A 24634-nucleotide genomic window follows, 5' to 3' on the forward strand; every position below is an offset into this window, starting at 1 on the left:
ATTATATTATAGAGCTGTATTCATAAAAACTGCATGGGACTGGTGCAAAAATAGATCCATAGATCAATGGAACACAGTAGAAGATCCATACATGAGAACATGCAGTTTCAGTCACCTGGTATTTCACAAAGGCGCCAAGAGCACACAATGGAGAAAAGACAGCACCTTCAACAAATAGTGCTGGCAAAACTGGATCTCCACCTGCAGGAGAATTTAATGGGACCCCTATCTTTCACCCTGCACAAAAATCAACTCCAAATGGATCAAAGACCTCAATATAAAACCTCAATTCAGAAACTGGTACAAGAAAACAGAAGCAGTTCCTTCCAAGATACAGGCACAGGAAAGGACTTTCAAATCAGACATCAGCTGCTCAGACATTAAATTCAATGTTCAGTAAGTTAATCATTAAACTACAAAGCTTCTGTACAGCAAAAGAAACAGTCAGGTTAAAGAAATGGAAACCCCTGAGTGGGAGAAAATCTTTACCAGCTACACATCTGACAGTGGATTAATACCCAGAATATACAGAGAATAAATGATCCAGTAAGCAGACAGGCTATAGACCTGAACAGGGAGTTCTCAAACAATGAAATAAAAATGGCTAAGAAGCACCTTAAAGTGGTGGCACACGCCTTTAATCGCAGTACTCAGGAGGCAGAGACAGGCGGATTTCTGTGAGTTCAAGGCCAGCCTGATCTACATAGTTCTAGGACAGCTGGGGCTACAGAGAGACAGAAGAGACAGAGAGACCCTGTCTCAAAAAGACCAAAAAAAAAAAGGTGCTCAGCATCCTTGGTAATTAGAGACATGCAGATTAAAACAAAACAAAAACACTTTAACATTCCATCTTACTCCAGTCAGATTGGCTAAGGTAAAGAGAATGAATCACTCCCAATGCTGGAGAGCACGTGGAGAAAGAGGAATTCTCATTCACTGCTGGTGGTATTGCAAACTCATGCAACCAGTATGGAAAGCAGTGTGGAGAAGTCTCAACTAAAAATGAACCTACCACATGATCCACTTATACCACACCTTGGCACATGCCCAAAGGACTTGTCATGGTGTGGAGATACCTGTGCATCCATGTTTGTTGCTGCTCTCTTCACAATAGCTAAGAAATGGAAACAACCTAAATGTCCCTCAACTGACAAATGGATAATGAAAATATGGTTGATTTACACAATGGAGTTCTACTCAGCAGTAAGCAAAAATGAAATTATGAAATTTTCAGGTAAATGGATAGATCTAGAAACTGTTATACTAAGAGAAGTAACACAAATGTAGAAAACCAAGTGACGTATGTTCTCCCTCATTTGTGGATTGTAGCACCAATCCCTTATATGTGAGTGTATATCCTGGTGACGTAACACCGGGAGCCAGGAAAATGGAAAGAATACACTGAGATAGAGGAAAAGAAAGAACCAGAAAGAGGGGAATAGTAGGGGACAGATGTTATGGGGGGCAAGTGGGGGAAGTGGGAGGGAGTGTTCAGCAGGAAGGAGAGGAGGGAAGGACATGCAAGGGGCCATGGTTGGGTTGTGGGGGAGCCAGGAGAAGGAGGGTGGTGGACGACTGGTGGTATTGGGGGGATGGTGGGGATAATGGGGTCGCTGGGACTGGGGAAGGAGGAGAGAAGCTTGATGGGAGGATAAAGAATAGAGATGAATGAATCTTGGGGGCCCAGGAAACCCAGAGGAAAATGTGATGCCGCCAAAATCCCATGACAAGTGCACACACCATGTCTAAACATTGCCAGGCAGAAGAGACCTCCCTTTGAGTGGTGAGAGTGGTCCAAGAGACTCCCAAAATAACACAGGCTATTGCCAAACCTTTTGGTTATCTCCCAGAACTAGTAGGTAAGACCTACTGCTGAAGATAGGACATACCTTGGATACAGAACTTGGAGCAATAGAGCAGGAACCGACCTGGAAGCCTTCTACCTGAACTTTAGCTATCATAATGCTAGATGATAATATGCAAACAATCAATGGTCTAACCCAGGCCTAAAGCCTAATAACCAACTGGCATGGCAAATGACCTCTATTGATACAGTAGTGGCACTGTTCTGGGGGGCAATCAACAGCTATCTAATTGGACTTAAAACCCTCTCAATGGTAGTGAACTCATGCGTGGCACTGTAAACTAAATACACATGCAGAAGAGGACAAAGGTCCTAGAGAAAACCCCATCTGTTTCATATCTCTAGACAACTGAAATTTCTTACTATGTGCTAAATATGGATCCTTATATGTACAGACAAGCATACCTTACACCATGCGTCAAAGAAGCTTCTTTTTGCAACAGATGGAGGCTACTGCAGAGTTCCACAGCGGGTCAGACACAGAGAACATACTTCTGAGAGATGCCCAGTATTAGGTGACACATCTACAGTTGAACCTCTTCATCTAAGACTCATGAAGCATAGCAGAACACGGAGTAGAGTGAAAACTACTGCACCCTCAACTATATAATCTTCTAAATACAACGGAGTGTGATGCACACAGGCCACAACTAGCCAAGTTTTAAAGACTAGGAGGCTGCAGAGTGTGTGTCCTTGGATAGGACTTCCATATTGAACCTCATCCACCCATGGCTCAGGGACCACTGCAGAAGAGGGGATGGAAAGATTGTAAGCCAGGGCTGGTTCGATAACACAGGGAAGCAGAGGCTTTCAGACCACTGGCAGCTTGCACATGTGAACTTGTGGCAACGGTGGCATGGAGCACAGGACGCATGGAAGGAGATGAATGGGTGGTGGGCTGGGCCTAGACTGAGAACTATTGGAGACTGATTGCTACTGACGAGGGAGAGTGTGTCTTACATATGATCTCTAGGTGGGCTGATTAGACTCCAGTGGATGAATTTGCACTAAAGGACATCTGGGTACAAACGCTTGACTGGATGAAACTTGACATGTATGGTGGAATACATGAGGTCCAGTGGGAGGCTGTGGGGGGCATGGTTGGGGAGGACGTTCTAAATTTGATTAAGAATTGTTCTATGAAATTACAAAATCTGAATAAAATTTTTTTAAGTATGAAGAAAAGCTACTGTGTTTTGGTTTTTCAAGCAGAGTAAACAAAATGGAATGATGTAGCAGCCCATGGAACAGTGTTAAAAGTAGGGCAAGCTGCTAATGCGTAAGGAAAATTACCACCCCTGCAACTTCTAAGGCGTCTTATTAACAGTGATAAACATAATAGTGGTAATGATATGAATAGCAGTTATCATTTAGTGAATGCAAGGCATCATATCAAACACCTGTGTCTAGTGGCTTACTACTTAACCATGAAATGGAAGTGTTACTGTGCCATTTTATAGATGAAAAATGTTATGTGTAGGTGAGCGATTATCCAGGCGCATTGACAGTGAGCAATAGAATCAAATCTGACTCATGTGTTTGAATTCTAAAGGTGGTGGATCTCACACCTGAGCAATTGACACAGACCTCACATCCTAAAGTTACTTGATTTCCTTAAACTTATAGCTCTTACATAGGTAAAATTCAAATTCATGGCATTAGTGTGAGACAACGTTTTTCTGAAATGAGATGCTGATTGCAAGAAGAGTCCGTAGCTTGCTTTTGGGCAGGTGTTAGGAGATCTGTTTGGTTTTACTTGGGCACGTTTGTATCATCCTGTGTTTGGGGTGGCCTGGCTCTCCTACCACTTTTCTCTATCCTGACTTCTTTCAAATACCCCTTCATTCAACACTCTGATAGCATTCGACCCTCACTTTGCCTAATAAGCACTGTACTGTCATTCCTTTCTCTGTTTTTATTAGCTGTGATGAAAACTGTTCCCTTGGGATTCTGAAATGTCATGTTTCTGTGTATTTACTTGTGAGTTGATGGTCAGCATGTGATCTGTAATGTATTAATGTATTAATAATATAATGTGTTATTTGGGGGTTATCTAGAAGAAACCACAGAATTTAAGAAACTCACTGAGGCCAGTCATACCAGGCCTTTGTTGTTTTGCTTGAAGAAAAATGGCCCTACACTTCCTCCAGAACACTGTACCTCTGTTTGTGTGGGGTAATAAGTAGAGATCCAGGAGGCCTCCATCAGCCTCACTCAGTCCCCTTGCTTATGCATCTGGATCTCTGCCATCACCCTCTTTAACTTCCACCAACTTATTCACCTCAGTGTGGCTTTCTCAGAATAGCAACTTTTAAAACGTAGCTGAGGAATTACCTTTCCTGAAACCTTCCCTGTTGTTTCTCCACATCTTCTGCGTCTCTGCTCTACCTGTTGGACCTCATCATCCCGGTTTCCTGTTAGCTCTCTTCCTGTCCCACTGTTAGAACCTCATAGCCCTGTTTGCATAGCTGGTGCCATACCGTGCCCTCTGTGTGTCTTTGGTCTGCCTGTTGGCTTGTTGAAAGCAAGGCTTGCCTAGGACACCCATCTCACTAGCACAGTGTCAGAAATGGAAGTGGTTGCTGTGCCCTGGCACTGCTCCGGAGTCGGTAGTGATTTTAGAAGCCAGGAATCAAAGGCAGACAAGGGCATCTTTCTTACTCACTTATGTAAAACTTGCCCCATTGCTGTGGTAGACTGAATGAGCCTGTGAAGCTAATGATGTTAGAAGTAAGCTTCCCTAAAGCATTAAAGACAGCATCGCTTTATTTTTCTTTTGAGCAGGAGCAGTGATTGTCTCCACACCTCAGGACATTGCACTGATGGACGCACGCAAGGGAGCCGAGATGTTTCGAAAAGTCCACGTGCCCGTAAGCATTTACAGCTTCGCTGGTAAAAGCAGGAAACTCATCTAATTGAAGAATCAGCCATTAAAAAGATGCCGTCCAGGTTTTTGTTTAGTCCTCCACAGAAATATTTATGAGAGTCCTAGTTCATTGTTATGAGTCCTATAAAGCATACTTAAGGATACAGACATGTCTAAACATTATGTTAATGGCAAGCAGACAACATTTGGGTATTATGAGTTTTCTGAAGAAGTATCCCCTCCATCAAAATACTGACGTAGTAACAAGAGTGTCTTTGGAAATATTTGGTTTATAGACTTAAATAGACCACCAGGGGAAAGCAGGTGAACAGATCATGTTTTTCCTTCTGACTGCCTGCATTTTAACTCTTTGATACCCTACGTTCTTCTAGACAGTATTTCAGGATTTTCTGTACAATATGACAAAACAATGTAAGAATACAATAAAAATAGACAGAGACTAATTGAGACCAAATGGAGCCAAAAGTAACGTCAGCATACAAACTGCATGCTGCTAAGGAACTTAAATATGCCATAGATTTTCTAGCACCCAAAGGAAAAAGCATGGTACCAATTAAGTTGCTGTCCATCTCCACGTGGTGAAAGCAAGCTGCTTTCGAGAGAAGCACAGCTGAACCTAGAGAGACTTTCACTAGGTTCTTGTAAGGAACACTCTCCTCACCTTCGTTACTGAAAGTGACAGGGCTTTTCTTCTGGCACGAGTCAGCAAAAGCCATGACAAAAGCGCCCGAGGATAATTAGAGCCGTCCAGGGTGATGCTTCCTTCCACTGTCTCTCCAGTGGCCTTCCTTTACGGATGGACTTTAAAATATTTTATTTATTATTTTTATTTTATGTGTATGAGTGTATTGTCTACATGTGTGTAAGTGCACTCATGTCATAAAATGCCCACGGAAGCCGAAAGAGGGTGTTGGATCCCCTGGAACTAGTGGTATAGACAGTTGTTAGCCACCATGTACCGGGTGCTGGGAACCTGGGTCCTCTGTGAGAACAGCCATTGCTCTTAACTGCTGAGCTATCTCTCCAGCCCCGTGGATGAATTTTTAGAGCTTGAAGTGCAGAGCTATTAAAACTCAGTTCAGGCCTGAGAGATGGTTCAACAGTGCTGCACAAGCCTGAAGACCTGAGTTCAATCTCTAGAACTCATGTAAAGGTGGAAAGAGAGACCCGGCTCACAAATTTTCCTCTGAACTCCACATCTGCGCCTTGCCACACATGCCCACACTCACATATGCGTATACAGTGATAACAAATGAAATTGTTTTTAAAAAAACTTGGGCCCACGGATTAGTTTCAGGGGGCTCAGAATTCTCCCCACTAAAATGTATGCTGATTGTGTTTCTTTTTGGAAAGATTTAATAACGTTCCTCAAATTTGTCAATGAGACCATGATTCAGGAAAAGATCTGGTAATATTAAGGGATGCTTTCTTATTTGTTCTTCTCTGGGAGAAGCTTTAAAGAGAAAAATTCCCAGCACCAAAAGCAGCTGACAACCATATGGAACTCCAGTTCCAAGGGATCCAACACCCTCTTCTGGCTTCTGTGGGCATTGCATGACACAGGTGCACTTACATACATGTAGACAATACACTCATACACATAAAATAAACAACCATAGTAGCGTCCAGGTGATCGTCCTCAATGGCACGTCGTCCTTCCTTGTCAGCCTGAGTGGGGCTGTGTGCACTGGAAACCAAAACAGGCTCCGATGGGAATCGAGGGGCAGTGTAAGGGGAAGACCTCTGTGCTCGCTTTCCAGTACTGAAGGGGGTTTTCACTGGAAGAGCTAAAGTCCTGATTAGGAAGTAGTTTAGAGCCAATGCTCCATGTTATGAAGTTTAGCTTGGAAAAAAATTAGAGCAGTGATAACCACATGGCCACCTCTGACAGAAGCCTCTCTCCAAAGCACTTGTTTGAACAAATGTGACTTTGTATTATGTCCTCCAGAATAAACTAGATACAAATAGTGCTGGTACAGACCCCTGAGTAGGGTGGCCTCTCATAGGAGGTTTCAAAGGTAAACTGACAAAGAGGCCACTGTCTGCTAGAAATGACGGCACTGAGCCAACAAGTAATCTGTAATCCTTTCTGGCAAAAATTTGGTCACAGGGCCATTGGTCTGTTAGTAGCACTTCAAGGTCAGGATAACAGCCACTCTTTCTACATATAAATGAATACTTAACTTCTCATTTTGTATAAAGGCATGCATCTAGCTCATTCAAAAACATCATCAAATCCTTGAGGGAAATTGTTTTCAATGAGCACGAATTGGATTTTCTCTCTCCTCAAGAGTAAGCATTTTCTGTGCAAACAGATTGTCTTACCTAGTGCTGCCATTTGAGTTAGCGGTGGTATGGACTTGGCCCTTTGTGGACTCTCTGTAGTCTCTCTAATGACCATAATTGCCAAATTTGGCATGTACACATTTTAGCCCAGATGGTATTTTCCTGTGATACCCTTGACACTTCCTGACTTACAAATAGCAAGGCAAACAATCCCATACAGCACTGAGGGGGTTTTCTGGTCTCTCAAAAGCCAAATCATTCTTGTGGAACATAGCAGAGGGGGAGACGGGCTGGTCACTAAGCACACATTAGGGTGTTGCTACGTGGAGAGCCATGTTGGAAATACCATGAGAAGTGTTTCAACCCGCTCATGGGATTGTTTCAGGATCCATTAGAAAGTAAACAGCCTCACACCATTAACGTTAGAGTTTAAGTTGAACATTAGAGTTGGAACTGTTCTGGGTCATGACAAGGTCCAGGATGTGGTTGTGGGTTTATTGGGACTGAATGGCAATAGAAATAGAAATCATTGGAGCTGTGCATTCCATGGGTGATTCTAAGAGGAATCATTCCTTCCGCTGGCATTTTGGACATCTTCCTATTGTATCTTTGTGATGGCCACTCCCCCCTTGACTTTCAGAGAAACTTTACTTATAGCAGACTTAATTCTATACATGCCATTGTTAAATTATATCTCCCATAATTCTTTTTGTGGCTTTCTCAGACTTTTTATAATGTCTTTAAGTCTTCTAGTTTTGTTTTTATTTTTTATTTCCATTTTGGAACAATCCTTTAAGACAGAAGTACCATTTGAAATTCTTTCTCAACTGAAAGCACCCCCTTCACTCACATTTTTATGTTTTGTTTTGAGTTACCTACTTACCCCTTCATAGGTAAGCAGGTTAAAGCACGGGTGTAAGTTGTCTTAATCTTTTGGCTAAGGAACAGCACCATCTAGTCAGAAGCAGAAATCTTGGCATCAGTAGATTTTTTTCAGAGCTCTTCCATGGTTTCCACCTGAAGAACAGACGACAACTAGAGTGTAAGCTGAGGACCAGCCGGGAGAGTGAGAGGCACTGACGACTTGGGGTTGGAAGGTAGAGAAGGATGTAAAAGGTGATGGCATGCTGGGTGCTGTGACCCCAGCACACAGGAGGCTGAGGCAGGCAGATCTCTGTAAGTCCAAGGGCAGCCCGGTCTATAATGCAAGTTCCAGGCCAGTCAGGGACACAAAAGAAGACCTCTCAAAACACAAAAACAGAAAACATGACGCCATGTTTCTGTTGAAGATGAATATATGTATCTCTGTTTACACATATAGATTATAAAATGGGGGAACATACTATTTTAGTGTGCTTTCCTTTTGTCTCTCCTAGTGCAGTCTTTATTATGTCCCAGGCACCCTTTTGGTCAAGGGGAGATTTGAAAATGAAAGGCGACCATGTGTCAACTTTTGCCCTTGGAACACAGAACTGACAGGAGACAGCCTTGCCATGCAGGAGTCGTCAGGTCCTTCTCCCGCTCCTGAACCCTATGAACAGACTGTGAGAACTGTCCCATAGAGTTCTTCAGGGATGTGAGGGGGGCGCTTCTGACCACCATGGAGCCTTAGCTGGGGACGGGAAGGATAGGAGCATAAAGAACCGCAAAAGAAAAGCTGAATTCTGACCTCGAAGGATGGAGGGACGGAACAGAGAAGCAGGTGGCCAGGGCTGAGGAAGGCGTCCCCCTTGGAGATCCGAGGAACAGGCGACCAAAGGACGTGATGAAGGCCTCGTTTCCCTTGTCTGTGTTGCTGGCCTGGAGGGTCTGGGTCTGTGGGGAGAACCCTGAGGACAGGATCACAGGCTCTGCTTGTCACTTAAGTCTTGTAAGGTGCCGTCTTTTGCACTGTCTTTAGAATAGCCAGGACAACAGGAACTTTGCTTGGGCAGAGGCAGGTGTACCAGTTAGTACTATGTGCTGGGCAGCGTAGATTAGATTTATTTTCTCACAGCTCTGGAGGCTGGTAAGTCCAAGGTCAAGGTGCTGGTTGATTTAAGTCTTGTGGGGGTTTTCTGCCTAGAGTGCAGAGGGGTAATAGCCCCTTTTATGTCCTAATTTGCTATAAAAACAATCTAAAAGCAGGTAGAATGTCTTAAACATCACTTATAAGTGCAGAACACCATGAGTGTTCGTTAGGTTTGAAAGCAAATGAGAACTTCCCAGCAGTGAGCTCTGTATGCAGTTAGATAGCCATGGTGCCACTACACAGAAAAGGGGTCTTGGCTGTAAGTGGGAACTGGATTGGATGACTTCTGAGGTCCCTCTGGCTCTTAAAAACCCCAGAGTCTTAAGTAATGGCAAAGTGTTTGGAATTAAAGTGTTCCATAAATGCGAAGATGTTACGCTTTGTTTATTCACTTTACTCCCTTTCCCCTGGCTTTCAGTCTTGCTCTGTGTTCCCCACTTTTGAAGTGCATTAGTTACCATAGAAACAATGATGTCATTGGCATTCATTGGTATGGACAGAGTTTAGTAATGTCTTCAAGAACATTTTGAAGTTAATTTAAATGATTTCTTAAACCTCGGTGCACAGCTTGGGAAAGGAGGAGGGGATGAGGATAGATCCTCTGTCTTCTGTCTGAAATGACAGAAGCCACAGCAGACCTCTGACTCCAGATTTACATGTGGACCACTAAAAATAATGTTCAGCCTTATCCACTTTTAACAACGAGTACTTACGCACGATATCTACCTGACCCATTTTTTGCTTTTTCAAGAGTGACCCAGGCACTTTGCTGGGAAGCCTTCCCTGCTGTCTGAGTGTCTGGCCTCCCGGGGATTGCACTAGAGAGGCCTTTTTTTTTTTTTTTTTTTTGGGACCTTACTGTTCCTGGAGAGGACCTCAAAATACATTTACTCTCGTATTTCTTCATTACCTAAGGAATTGCTTAATTCTTAATTCAGCAAATAGTTTTTAACGTAGACATTCCAGAGGTCCGTATTGACCTATCCAGGGCGCCTTTTAGAAGTGGAGTACTGGGGATCTCACAAAGAAGAAAGACAAGTGAGCCCTGTTTTACAGATTTTACCCTGCTCACTAACTCTGGTGCAGTACAAGGACCCTAGATTCTGAGGACGAAAACCTTTCTCCTCTGGGCAGTGGGGTGACGTCAGAGAAGCCTATATCTTTTTGCCTGTTTGTTTCATTGTCAGCTAGGGAACCCTTGTTCGTTTTTCAAATTTGAGCTCGGGCATTCCTTTCCCCAGGAAGGTTTTGGTTTTGGTTTTGGTTTCTGTTTTTGTTCTTTCTTGCAGTGTACCATGTGAAGTTAAGGGCTCTCCCTCTGAGCCTCCAGTACCTAGGCAGTGTACCATGTGAAGTTAAAGACTCTCCCTCTGAGCCTCCAGTACCTAGGCAGTGTACCGTGTGACGTTAAGGACTCTCCCTCTGAGCCTCCAGTACCTAGGCGGTGTACCATGTGACGACGTTAAGGACTCTCCCTCTGAGCCTCCAGTACCTAGGCGGTGTACCATGTGACGTTAAGGACTCTCCCTCTGAGCCTCCAGTACCTAGGCGGTGTACCGTGTGAAGTTAAGGACTCTCCCTCTGAGCCTCCACTACCTAGGCGGTGTACCGTGTGACGTTAAGGACTCTCCCTCTGAGCCTCCAGTGCCTAGGCGGTGTACCGTGTGACGTTAAGGACTCTCCCTCTGAGCCTCCACTCCCTAGGCGGTGTACCGTGTGACGTTAAGGGCTCTCCCTCTGAGCCTCCAGTACCTAAGCGGTGTACCGTGTGACGTTAAGGGCTCTCCCTCTGAGCCTCCAGTACCTAGGCCGTGTACCATGTGAAGTTAAGGATTCTCCCTCTGAGCCTCTAGTACCTAGGCAGTGTACCGTGTGAAGTTAAGGGCTCTTCCTTGGAACCTGGTACCTGGGTCCAGTTTGGCTTTTATTCACTACAGGCTTAACGGTCAGTCTTCACGGAAGAGTCCGAGTTCCTGTGATATCAGATGCTTAGCTACCTGGCACACAGGGATTAGAAACACTTGGACCCAGGATGGATGCCACCTACTGTCTGCTGTTCAAGTCTCCCCAGGCTCACCGGCTGCTCTGCCTGTGTCTCTGTCACAGCTACTCTGGTCTCCACGTCTTTGGCATTTCTGCAGGGCTTTCTGTCCTCTGATTCCCAGCATGCTGTTTTCCTACTGAAAACATTCCACTCTCACTTTTCAGTTGAGAAAACCCTTTTTGTCCTTTGGTGCTGGGACTAAACAAGTAGACTTTCTCTGCAAACCTTGGCCTAGTGCTGCTAACCCTGTGGTCCTGTTCTCTTCTGTGACCCCATTATACTCTATTTCCGTTCACATTTGCAGTTCTCTGTTCCGTTCTGAGCTGTGTGGATACAGGGACACCTGCCTTGGTCTGTGTCTAACATACAGCTGCTTGCTAAATAGAAACCAGATAAATGAACTGGGTAGGACTTTTCATAGACAGATCTAGGAGATGTACGTCTGAAAGAGTCGGGGCCGTTCAGCACTGCTGTTTATCGATATTTGAGATAATATATCTGGTGTGTCTATGCTAGTCCAAGAAAATTGGAATTTTTTCCATTTAAGGGGAATCCATAAGAAGTTGACTAGGATGTAGATACAGTTAGGATGGAGCTATAAAATGCTTTAATCTGGGGGCTGGAGAGATGGCTCAGCTGTTAAGAGCACTGACTGTTCTTGCAGAGGACCCCGGTTTGGTTCCCAGCACCTACATGGCGGCTACAAACTGTCCTTAACTCCAGTTCCAGGGGAATCCAAAGCCCTCTTCTGACCTCCGTGGCATTGCATGACACAGGTGCACTCACATACATGCAGGCAATACACTTGTACATATAAAATAAAAATAAGAAAATAAAATATTTTTAAAAATCAAGGATCAACTATCAATTTTTTTTAATTTTTTAAATAATAAATAAAATATTTTTAAAAAGAAATAAAAGGACTCCAGAGTGTTGTTCCAACACATGAAGGCACAGTGAGTAGATGACCACTGTGAGCAAAGAAACAGCTCCCACCAGACATGGTGTCTGCTGGTATTCTTCCAAATGTGAGAAATTAATTTCTGTTGTTTAAGGCACCGAATGTCAGTGATGACAAATGACAATTCCACGATGTCACCTTCAGCAGCCTGAGGTGTTCCTTAATCTTCTAGGGACCTCAATTCAAGCTAAACCAGGATTCATGGCTTTGATGCAGAAAAGAATTTCAGGACTAGCCAACAGGAAGCAGAGCTGGAGGATTTTTACTACAGCTCTTTCAATACAGTCTCTAAGCAGGAGGGTTAGGAGGAAGCGAGGCGTTCAGAAAGAGAAGTTCTCTGGTCTCATCTGGCCCAGTGAGCTGGGCATCGTACATTGCTTTTCTCATACCTAGTTCTCTCAGTAATGCTGTCCCTCCATTTTAGTCCTCCAGCCTAGTTCATTATGGGGTTTCCCTTGGTGATGACCAAGTATCTTTAATGCCTTCCACCAGCCATCCCATCAAGGACTGCTCCCCCTGCATTGACCTAGGTCGAACAGCCTATATTGCAAGGACGGATGGGTGATTCTGTAACTCAGCTGTGAAGCTTCTGAAAGTCTTAGAGACTTGTTTGCTCCCATGTCCCACACCCTCATGAGCCATGTGGCAAGGGGCTCTTTGCTTGCTTGTAAGTTTTTCCTAGTTTTAACAGTTCGGTGTGGAGTATTTCCTACTGACAGCATGTTGTACCTCATCCACTGGACCCCAAAAAGACCACCGAGGACCCAACACACCAGAATGCAAAAGCAAAGGTTTATGGTTTATTCGGGCTTAAGCTCGGGCTCTCAGACCTCACCAACTCAATGGATCCGTGATGAGAGCCTGGAGTAAGGGAGAGTGGAGCCTTTTATAGGTTTTAGACAAAGAGAGGAGGGGGATACCAAAAATACATTTTGGTTGGTTCAAGGAGCCCGCGCGCGCCAACATAATTTTAAACTGATTGGATATATAAGATGCAGCCCTGGAAGTTTCTTATTGGTAGGTGCTATTCTCAGGGCTGTGGAATGTGCTGACTGTTATCTGTGGGGCCAGGAGTCTCCATTTTTACCTTAAAGGGCAGGGGATAGCAGGCGAGGGTCAGGGCATGCCAGGGCATGTCTAGGCATGTCTAAAGCAGCAGCCAAGCATTTTACAGAAGCTAAAAGAGCAATTAGTGGGGGTCTGGAGGGATTGGGGGTAGCGGGTGAATGAAGAGGGTCTCAGGGTCCTATAGCACTATTGGCTTTTCTTCTTTGTGTATCAAAGGTTGAATCTGAGGGGCAGCTTTAGCCACTTTCATTTCTAGGTCGTTTCCTTTTTCATTATTATCTTTTTTTCTGGAGTCCTTGGACCTTACACCAGTTAAAATGTCCCATTTTTTTTCTCTCTCTCAAGTTCTGCAACTGAATCTGTCAGCACCTCCCTGGCCTTTTCTGTGTCTGCCTGGGGCAAATCTTTTCTTATGCCAAGTGGCCACATCCCCTCTTCTGGGTTCTCTGTATCCCAGGCCTGTAAAAGTGTTTCTAGCCTTTCTATAACCTTTAACAAATCTTTATATACCCACAACTGGGCTATTTCCCCACATTTACAACACAGCTGTGGCCCACGCTTCTGTGTGGCTGGCCCCTTTTTAGTTACATATTTCATAATCCACTGTGAGATCCACATCAGCGCCGCCATTAGCTCCCTTGCTTTTCCCAAAGTCCCACAGTTTGTCATTCCTGTTGCCCCATCCTGCTGGCTGCACCAATTTGAGTTCTCTTAGGGTTGCTTGCTTCTTGTGCTGTTAGACAAACCATATAACACATCTCTATCTGAATTTTTCATGGTTTATATCCTGGGTAGGGGAAATAGAGTAACTTGCGAAGGCGAACACCAGGTGCTCCATTCTGCTCTGTGGCTCAGCGGCCCACTGGTCCAGACCGCTTCCTGCCCTGCCCACGGTCTTCCTTGGCTTTCCTCACCCCTCTTGAGCCTGTGGTCTTGCCCCAGGTTGGTAAATTCACGTGGTGAGACACCGGGGCCATTTTTTCAGCAATACTACTGCCAAGATGGCGCTGACCCTCCTCCCTCTGCAGCTAACTGCACAGCGCCCTCTCTGTTGCTAACTCTCTATGGCCAATTCTCTGCAACAGACCCCACCCTCGGAGGAACAAGTACCCTTGGGACACAGATTCTCAGTCATGAATCTCTGTCCTTGTTCTCTCTGGTCAAGGAGCAGACAGGTGGGAAGACAGTTTGGTGCTGGCTTTTTATTCACATCGTGGAACCAGATTTGGTGCGTGTCTGTTCGAAGCCTCTTCTACAGACACCAGACCTACTTACGGAGCTACATTCTTTAGTGGTTATAAATTCAGTTACTCTTATTTATAATTATAATTTTTTAGGTGGCAGGGCTTTATATGTAGAGCCATTTTTACCTAACAGTGAAGAGAATGAGCTTCAGAGTCTGAAGTACAGAGTTCAGATCCCAGCTCTGCCATTTGTAACACGACCCAGGTGAATCACTTACTCTGCCTGTTTCCTCTTTAATGAAACGGGTTGTAGTAGGAGTGCTCTCAGGCGACCGAGCTGGAAAACAAAGGAGGTCGTGTGCATTAGGAACTTAGTGTGGTATCTGCCTCTACCCTGACATTCAGTGTTGGTGTGTCAGATTGTGCAATTACTGTTTCTTTAGGGTATTATCAAGAAATAGATTTATAATTGGTATTTATGTTTATCTATTTTCACTAGTCTCATTATTTGCTGATTAGAGCTTTATAAGGGACGTTTATAATTTTATGTAAGTGCTGTCTGAGATTTCCTTATAAGGGACGTTTATAGTTTTATGTAAGTGCTGTCTGTCTGAGATTTCCTTATAAGGGACGTTTATAGTTTTATGTAAGTGCTGTCTGTCTGAGGTTTCCTTATAAGGGACGTTTATAGTTTTATGTAAGTGCTGTCTGTCTGAGGTTTCCTTATAAGGGACGTTTATAGTTTTATGTAAGTGCTGTCTGTCTGAGGTTTCCTTACTCCTTATGTGTTTTAGTTTATGCTGTTTTTATCATATAGATTTATAAAGATGGTAATTCATTCAGAGTCTAAAATGCCTTATTTGACAGAATGCATGAAATCTGGTGGGGTGGCTCTGTAGAGGTCTAAATTTGATCAAGATGTATGAAATTTGCACAAATCCAATAAAGAATTTGAAAATAACCATATTTAAAATTTGCATCGAGGTAGGCTAACTGCTGACAGAAGTGAACTCCCAAATATGTAATGATGCCAGTTCAGCAGGGGTTTCCTTCGTACATGATGAACAGTACTAATAGATGAGCGGGCCAGCAGAGAAGCTGCCTTTCATGTCATTACGCTGTCGGGGCCTCTGTCGTTTCAACCATGACTGCTAAGCCCACCTTCAGCCCACATTCATTCTAGCTGTCTAGTTGTACAGAGACATATAAAAAAGGAGGACCCTGGGCTGGAGAAGTGGCTCTGCGACAAAGAGTGCACACTGGACCCGAGGTCAGTTCCTACCACTCAGGTCAGGTGGCTCCCCATTACTTGTCACTCCAGCTCCAAGGGCATGGGAAGCCCTAGGCCTCTGCGGACACGTGAACTCACATGTACCACACACTGGCACTCACAATATCCTAACTAAAAATAATAAGAATAAATCTTTTCAAAAAATTTCTTTTGATTTTTTAGAAAATATTTTATTGTTTTTATTTTATGTGTATGAGTGTATTGCCTGCATGTATGTGAGTGCACCTGTGTCATGCGGTGCCACGGAGGTCAGAAGAAGGCTTCGGATTCCCCTGGAACTAGAGTTAAGGGTGGTTCGTAGCCTCCATGTGGGTGCTGGGAATCGAACCTGGGTCCTCTGCAAGAGCAGTCAGTGCTCTTAACCGCTGAGCCAGCTCTCCAGCCCCGATTTATTTTTATTTTATATGTGTGAGTGTTATGCCTACATCTTTGTGAGTTCACCTGCGTTGAGCAGTGCCCACAGCATACAGAACAGGGTGCTCCTGTCAGTGTTTTCTTTGTATTTTCCATTTCCTTACCAGAGAGCCTACAGATCACTCTGGAATGCTTCCTTGACGAGGAAAATCAGGTGGTGGCGTGTTATTTTTCTTAAAAAGTCTCCATTTATGATGCTAGGTTATTCACTTGGACCAAGAGGTCAACATCTTCACCTCTGAGTGCTTTCAGAATCCATGTGTGATGTCTACTCCAGAGTCTCTAGCCTGGCTTATTTTACCAAATTTTCCAGTCTATCTGCCAGAAGAAACAATTCATAAAGGTGATCTTACGTGAAAACGGAGGGTAGCGACACTTTTTCTCCTTTTCATCCTTGAGCAGCTTTCCTCTGTGCGTATGTACGCGTGTTCTCACCTGATTTTCTAGGAGGTGTGTTACTATTGATGCTGCTGTGGTTTGGATGTGGTTTGTCTGAGAGGTTTGTGTGCTGAAGGCTGGTCTTCAGTGATGTGGGAACTTTATGAGGCATGCTCTCAGATGAGATCATGGGAACAGTAAGTTATAATGAGTGTGACTCTTTAATCACTCTTTGGTTTCCTGTTGGTGACATGATTTTTCCCTTTCCCATAAGTTCCTTCCACCTGCCATGAAAGGTGTTCATGAGAGCCAGGCTGATCCTGGTATCACATCCTGTGACTCCAAAACGGTTAGCTCTAAGCCCATTTTCTTCATTTAGCCTGCTTCAGATATTTTGTCATAGCAATCACAAACAGACTAAGAAAGATATACTAAAGAATCATTCAGTATTGCCTTTTCAGGGTCTTGCAAGGTACTGTTTAAGTTCTTTTCATATGATATATAACGTGGCTTTTTTCTTGACGATGAATAACTTTACCATTTTTTAGAAAAATGGCTTTTACCCTTTTTCAAAACGTACCAGTAACACTCTGTATCAGCCATTAATTACATCTTAGAGACTGAAGATACATGTTCATTCTTGTCTTTCCCTAGGAGCTCTTAGAAGTTCACATGTGTTTTAAACTAGAATGCTCTTCTAAGTTAAGTAGCTCTTCTAAGTTACCTGAATTAAACTCATCTCCCCTCACACAGCCTCGTGAGGTAAAGAGCATTATTTCTCCCATTTTGCAAGTAAACGTCCGTGAATTTCCCATCTGTTCAGCAGGGCACTGAACTCCCATTAGTGCCCTTCCCTAATATGCTGTTTCTTCCTTGGGCCCATATTCTTAACTACAATTTCTGTGGCTGATTCAGAGTTGAAAGTTGGTGCTGAGCTGGACATGGTGGCGCACACCTGTAATCCCAGCACTTGGGAGGTCGAGGCATCTGGATCTCTGCATTCAAGGCCAGCCTGTTCTACATAGTGAGTTCCTCTGGGGCTACAGGGAGACCCTGTTTCAGAAAGATCAAAGACAGAGAGAGAGAGAGAGAGAGAGAGAGAGAGAGAGAGAGAGAGAGACAGAGAGAGAGAGAGAGACAGAGAGATGGACATCGTGGAATATCAGAGTAAGACATGTGAAATCTCTGTCAGGGCTGCTTACTGTTGGCTTCTGATTGCTCAGGTCAGCAAGGGAAGCTACAGGAAACTGGTAGAAAGAAAAATGGGCAGGAGCTCTGGGTCCGTAGGTTCTGCTGACGGTCAAGAGAAATATAACGGAGACCAAGAGGAAGGGACCATGTCCGTGGTATTGGAGCAGTCTAAGGCTCGACTGCAGCCCTGAGCAGAAAGGATAATGCAAATCCAGCCTGTCTGGTAATTGTGCGTTTAATTATTATGTTGAATTGCTCTACTAAACTGTATCGATTTACCATCATCTGAGGCCACTTAATCCCATGTATAAAACCTTCTCGTCGATTTACGTGTCATCTTGTTTGGTGACTTCTGTGTACAAACCAATGACCTAGACTGAATTTGGGCTTTGCAATTTACTTTGTGACCTTGAGCAAATAATTTAGCATCAAGGTTCCCATCCATGAAAGGTATGATTACCCATCCATTGGCCACTGAGAACATACCCAGTACTTGGTGTAACAGCGTATAGTGCTATATATGGTAGCTCTGCATACTTCTGTTGCAGTGGCAGACTTTAGAAATCAGTATGAATCCTTGTTTTAGAGAATAAGGATGTAAGGCCTAGAAAAGTTGTACCTCGTGGGCCACAGCCGCTTAGCTGGTCCCTGAGAGGTATGTAGACACAGATCGCCCTACTCATTCTTTCCATATCAGACTCCTTTTGGAAGAGAAACAAGAACATCCATCTCACTTTTTGACATTATAATATCTGTATATATGCTTCAGTTCTATACCAACACCTGGTGCAAGGCTGACGGAGAGCTGAATGCACTCAGGAAGCAATTTCTGTGTTAGTGTTCCTCTCTGTACTTAACAATGAGGTTTCACCTCACTTTCCTTTTAAAACAGCTTTTAATGCTTAGGACATGTTCCAGCCAGCTGGCATTTAACCTGATTGTAACCTTGAGAAATTGGATTACATAGTGGCCTGACAAACTTGCTTATTTCTTACCTAAATCTGGCTTTAAAATGCCAAGAAGAAATTAAATTTTTGAGCTTTCTTAATTCAGTTCATTTAGACACAAAAATCCAATATTCAGAGCAATGTTGATATTTCAAGAGAGTCAATTTTTTAATGTTAATAAAAAGTACTCTTCTGAGCCAATGATGGGTTGGAATAATCCAAGAGTAGCATGTGAACTGTGGTGGTGGCTGATGTCAGTCATACATGTGGTATTTGCTTCCAGTGAAATTAGCTGAGGTAAAGGAAGCAAAAAGGGCCCTGTGGTTTGGTGAGGCAGTAAAAATGATTGGCTCCGTGGCATCGTGTGAACTGAGCTAGAGCAGAGTGTCTCTTTGGTAATGTGTCTGTCTCCTCTCAAAGGATACGCACAGTAGCACCACAGTAAACACATACAGCTTAGCGATATGTGAAGTCCTCACAAAATACAAGCTTTTTTGGTGTGGGTCACGTGGACATGAGTTTTTTATGAGCAGAACTGGAACATGGATGTTCTAATCTTCCTCCTGTTCCCTTCATGCCCCGCTGTGAACCTCAGTGATGACAGAGGCCTGCTCTTCCTTCAAGGGCAGTGGCAGTTTTTTATGTGTATGTATGTCAGTGCACCAAGTGTATGCTTGGAGGTCAGAAGAAGGTGTTGGATGCCCTGGAACTGGTGTTATGGATGGTTGTTAGCTGCCATGTGGGTGCTGGAAACTGAACCCTGGCCAGCACTCTTAGCTGCCGAGCCATCTCTCCAGCTCCTCTCTTTTTTAATATTGAAAGAGAATATGTACAGCCTAGTTCTTGTGTCTCTCTGAACACTGTACATTAGTATTCATATAGTATACATGAGTTTCTATACAGAGGACATGACCACAGGAGAGTGCGAACCACACTTGGTTGGTATGATTTCAACTAAAAGCAAAGATACTCGACAATATAAGCCTTGTGGATTCTTGAAAGCAACTGTTCCGTTGTGTTCGGTATTTAAAAGTATTTATATGGGCTCGCAAGGTGGCTCAGTAGGAAAGGAGCTGTCTGCAACCTAAGTATGACCCTTGGAATCCACATAAAGATAAAAGGAGAGCATCGACTACACAAAGTTGTCCTCCACACAGTAGCACGCATGCATGTGCATACTCACACGTGCAAATAACACAACTACTTAAAATTTTTATAATAAATCTCAGAACTTGTTAAAATAGTTTTGTGCATCTTTAGTAAATTAAAATTTAGTAGATGACCTCCCAAATGTATTCTGTCAGCAGACATTGTCTAGAGCAACACTGTCCGATGGAAATACAAGGTGAGTCACAAATACAGCTTTAAAATTTTGGGTAGCTATATTTTTTAATACAGCAATAAAACCAAATAGTAAACCCAATTTTAACAATATATTCAAAATATTTCAGCATGACATTCATATAAAAATTACAAAGAGTCATCCAACAGGAATTTTAAAAACATTATTATTGGTGTGTGTGTCTGTCCGTCTGTGTGTATGCATGTGTGGAAGTCAGAGAACAACTTTGTGGAGTTGGCTCTCCCCTTCCACCTTTCCGTGGGTTCGGGGACTCCAGCTCAGGCTTGCTTGGAAGCACCTTTACCCTTTACCCCTTCAGCCATCTTACCATCCTCCCACATAGGAATTTTTAAAATTCAGCGAGGAAAAAAAAGTAGTTTACAAAAGTAAGCAAGACATCTGAATAGGTACATTACAGAAGTTGACATACAAATGGCCAATAACTATTTAAAAATGTACTCAATTGCATTAATACAGCAATGCAAATTAAAACCACAGTAAAAATGGTATGTGGGTGTAACTTAATACTCAGCTTAAGAAAAGAAGAAAGAAATATAAAAACATTCATGGAAGCATTATTTATCGTATCCAAAGCTTTGAAATAACCCAAATGAGCAACAGGAATGTGAAAATGAACCATAGACATATAGCTTAACTGAATGAGTCTCATGGAAACAAACAAACAAATATGTTGTATGATTGCATTCCTGTCCAGTTAAGACCAGATAAAGTTGTCTTATAATGCTGGCAATCAGGTGAGTGTGTTTCTTTGAACAAGGGCTTCTGAGGGTATACACGGAAGCTTCTAGGGCGCTGGCAGTGTGTTTCTTAGCAGAATTTGTGTACTTCATAAGTCTGTTCAGCTGTCCACTAATGATTTGTGTGCTTACGTGTGGGTACATGTTCATGATATACTGTGATTTTAAAACCTTAAAAATAAATAACTTAAAAAAATAACTTGTGAGCCTTAAAGGTTATTGAAATACATTGCATACCCGTATTCCTCATACTAAGTCATTAGCATGTTGCATGTATTTTATACTTAAAAACATCTCAGCTCAGACAAGCCCCATTTCCAGTGCTTAGTAGCATATGACTGATGGTTACCTTACTAATGATGGGGTCCAACTTCATCATTTTGAGCTTCTCTGGGGTTAGACTTTTGTTTCAGACCTTTCATTGGAATATTAAGAACAGCAGAGGATTGTTCCTTCCAAGGAACTCATCTTAATCTTACTGCTTTGTCTCTGCTTTATAGATTATTTTCTACCTACCTCAGATGGCTATTTTGTATGTAGGTTCACAGATTCCTTTATTACTTTTATTATGGCATAATGATCAAATTATGTCCAAAATGCCATAATTATTAATAATAAAAGTATACAGAATGAGATAAGCACATAGTGTTGCCACACTTGGTTGATGTGATTTCAACTAAAAGCAAAGATATTTGATAGTATGTGCTTTGTGTATTCTTGAAAGTAAATGTTCCATCGTGTTCTGTATTTTAAAATATTTGTGATATGGGCTGACAAGATTGTGGAGCAGTAAAGGTGCTACCTGAACAAGCCTGACAGCCTAAGTTATGGTATCTGTGCATGTATGCAGGAGCCTGCAGAGTCCGAAAAGGGCATCAGATCCCCGGAGCTGGAGGTATGGGCACTTGTGAGCCAGTGTGGATGCTGGGAACTGAACCCAGGTTCTCTGCCTGAGCAGTACGTGCTCTTAATCACCGACCCATCTCTCTAACCCCTAAAATTAAAAAAATTTAAAGTAAAAGTAAAGCTCTCATATGATCCCACAATCACACTACTGTGTATGCATCCTAAGGAACTAAAGTCAGGATGTTTAAGGATATATGCACTCTCAAGTTCTTAGCAGTATCATTCACAGAGCCAATGTACAGGCTCTCGGTTCTGAAGGTCCATCACATCCAACTTTAAAAAAAAATTAAGCAAAGTGGTATATGGGTGGAAAGTTCTCAAGATGGAGAAATTCTAGAGCTAAGTACAATTAATTAGCTATTCAAAATGAACCAGGAAGTAGCATTAGGGCATTTGTCCTTAAACTGGAAGAAGTTACATATTACTAATAAAAGAGCCAAGAGTTGTCAGACATCTAACTCTTAAACATAGAAATGGCTCCTTATCACCTTGCGTTTTTTATTATGCTTCCTTGTCAGTAAATGATGCTTTGTGTATCCCAGTGCGTGGTTGTTTGTTTTTATATGTGCTTCTGCAGTTTATAGCGTATATGTTAGTTCATTATAAAACACAAAATTGACATTTAAAAGGAAATCATAAGATAGAACTTCTGATACCTTCTTTCCATATCACTCCGTCAGCTAAGGATGGTCTAGATTATTTATGTATCTTAACAGCCCTCTTGGTTCCATGGTTTAAATCAACAGCAGTTGAGCTATCTCAAGTCGCATATCGATTTCCTCTGTGTCATTCTTACCCTTGACACCAAATTTTGACAGAGCAGCCACCATCTGGACACCAGGCCAGAGGGACAGAATGGGGAGTTAGCCCTACAGCTTCAGTGTGAAGTGACGTGGGGCCCTTCTGATAGGCTGAACCTCCTCACCTGATTGCAGAGGAGAAAAATCCCAACTTTGGGGCTTGGAGTGGTTAAGAGATCTGGCTGTTCTTTGGTTCCTAGCACCTACATGGTGACTAACAGTCATCTGGAACTCCAGTTCCAGGGCATCCACCACCCTCTTATGGCCTCATGGGCATTGCACACATGGGTACACTTACATGCAGGCAAAACACTTATACACATAAAACAAAATAAATATTACTTTTAAAAAATCTCAGCTTTTTGCCAGGAGGAGAACTGGCCCTTCCTATCAAGACCCTTTGGGGACTGGAGAGATGGCTCAGCCATTAAGAACACTGGTTATTCTTGCAGAAGACCCAGGTTTGAATTTCAGCATCCACATGGCAGCTAACAACTGTCTGTAACTCCAGTCCTAGGGGATCCAACAGCCTCTTCTGAGCTCTGAGGGCAATGCACGACCCGGGTGCACTTACCTACATGCAGGCAACACAGGCATACACATAAAATAAAAATAATAAATTTAAAGAATTTTTTTTTAAAAAGACCCTTTGATGGCTTCTCTTTGCACTAGTCATGTAACCCAAACACCTGGATGCCACCTGCAGGCTCTCCCTTCCAGCTGCATCTCACACCTCTCATGCCACCCAAAGGACTCACACTGGCCTTGGCATTTCTCAGAGAGACGTGACTTCCTACTTCTACTTAAATGTTTCTCTCCCCTTTCCTTGTTTTTCCCTGACTTTTCTATAACCCTTAGTCCCAGATCTTTCCTTACAGAGACCATCTCTGACTCTAGAGTGAGTCCTGTCTGTTTTCTTCTCTGATAACACTCTGTGGTCCTTTATATCAGGGAAAGGGTATATCAGATGCTGGGGAAATGCTTCCCCTTCCAGCACCCTTGTTTGTCTTCATTTACATGTGTGTGGGCAACCTCAGTCTTTTCTGTTCCTCCCTCCAAAGCTATAATAAATTTTATCACCTTTTTGTCTGTATGTGCTGTTGTGGGCTGTTCATTTAAAATGCAGATGATGCTGGGCGTGGTGGCACATGCCTTTAATCCCAGCACTCGGGAGGCAGAGGCAGGCGGATCTCTGTGAGTTCAAGGCCTGCCTGGTCTACATAGTGAGTTCCAGGACAGCTGGGGCTATCGGGAGGCCCTGTCTCAAAAAGACCAAAAAAATAAAATAAAATGCAGATGACGTAATCCCCTCCTATGGTGCCAATCTTACCCAATCTTACTGTGGTGTTGGTGGGATGACACAGACACTGCTACCTGTGTGCTCTCCTGGGGCTCTGCATTTTTATTCCAGAAGAGAGCTACTGTTTTTCATCAACGTAAAAGTGAGGTTAGAAGGGGCAGGAATGCATATTACATTTTCAGAACCGGTGTATTTGTTCAGTGGTACTGTTGAATGATACTGTCTTTTAAAGATCTGTGTCATGAAAAAAAGCTGGGGAAACTCAGAAAGAGATGGGAGCTGTCTATGAAATGTTAAAATTTGATTCAAATAATAACAGAGTGGAGGTGGATCTTGCTGGCTTCAGTTTTCTCTGCTAAAGAATGGAGATGTTCAAATGCTTGTAATGTTCTTATGAGGAGAAAATGGCATCTTGACAGTGCTTGTTCTAGTCCTGGCATCTGATCAGGGCTCACTACGTCTTAGCTATTATTGACCCTGAGACTTTTGTCCCTTGTTAACGCGCCTCCCCACCCCGTTCTTCTCTATACTGTCATGGAGCTAAATTTCCACAGCACGCTTTCGCCTTACATTACTTCTTTGATACGTACCTTCTCAACTTTAGAAACTTGTTTCCTGTGTCTAAAAACTCTCAGGTTCCTAGGGAACGTTTAGCATCTTACCACCTGTACTGGTTACTTTTCTCGTTGCTCTGACCAAGTTACCCGAAGGAACAGTATAAAGGAGGAGAGATTTGGTTCGCTTCACAGTTTGAGAGGGTTCAGCCGTCGTTGCTGGGGTCCATGTCCTTGGGCAGAACATCATAGGTGGGAATATGTGGAAGAGGAGGTTGTTCACCTCATGGTGGATAAGAAGTGGAGAAAGGAGAGCAGGAGGCGGAGCCAGGTGGCATCTTGCCCCAAGGGCCCAGCTCAGTGACCTGATTGCTCCAACTAGACCCCACCTCCATGACTTGATTCCATCTCCCAAACTAGCACCACCACCTGGGGACCAAGCATTCCA

At 43.3% G+C, this 24634-nt stretch overlaps 1 protein-coding gene across 2 annotated transcripts in view; it reads left to right on the plus strand.

The window, feature by feature from the left end:
• Window positions 1–24634, plus strand: part of Nubpl (nucleotide binding protein like) — a 153288-nt gene that overhangs the window by 116002 nt on the left and 12652 nt on the right. For both annotated transcript variants that reach the window (XM_008824218.3, XM_029559209.1), the window contains one exon: window positions 4649–4734. In XM_008824218.3, the coding sequence (XP_008822440.1) occupies window positions 4649–4734 (86 nt within the window). The remainder of the gene's footprint in view (window positions 1–4648; window positions 4735–24634) is intronic.

Source organism: Nannospalax galili, unplaced genomic scaffold (genome assembly GCF_000622305.1).
Source record: "Nannospalax galili isolate Female #2095 unplaced genomic scaffold, S.galili_v1.0 scaffold1509, whole genome shotgun sequence".
NCBI classification, from domain to species: domain Eukaryota; kingdom Metazoa; phylum Chordata; class Mammalia; order Rodentia; family Spalacidae; genus Nannospalax; species Nannospalax galili.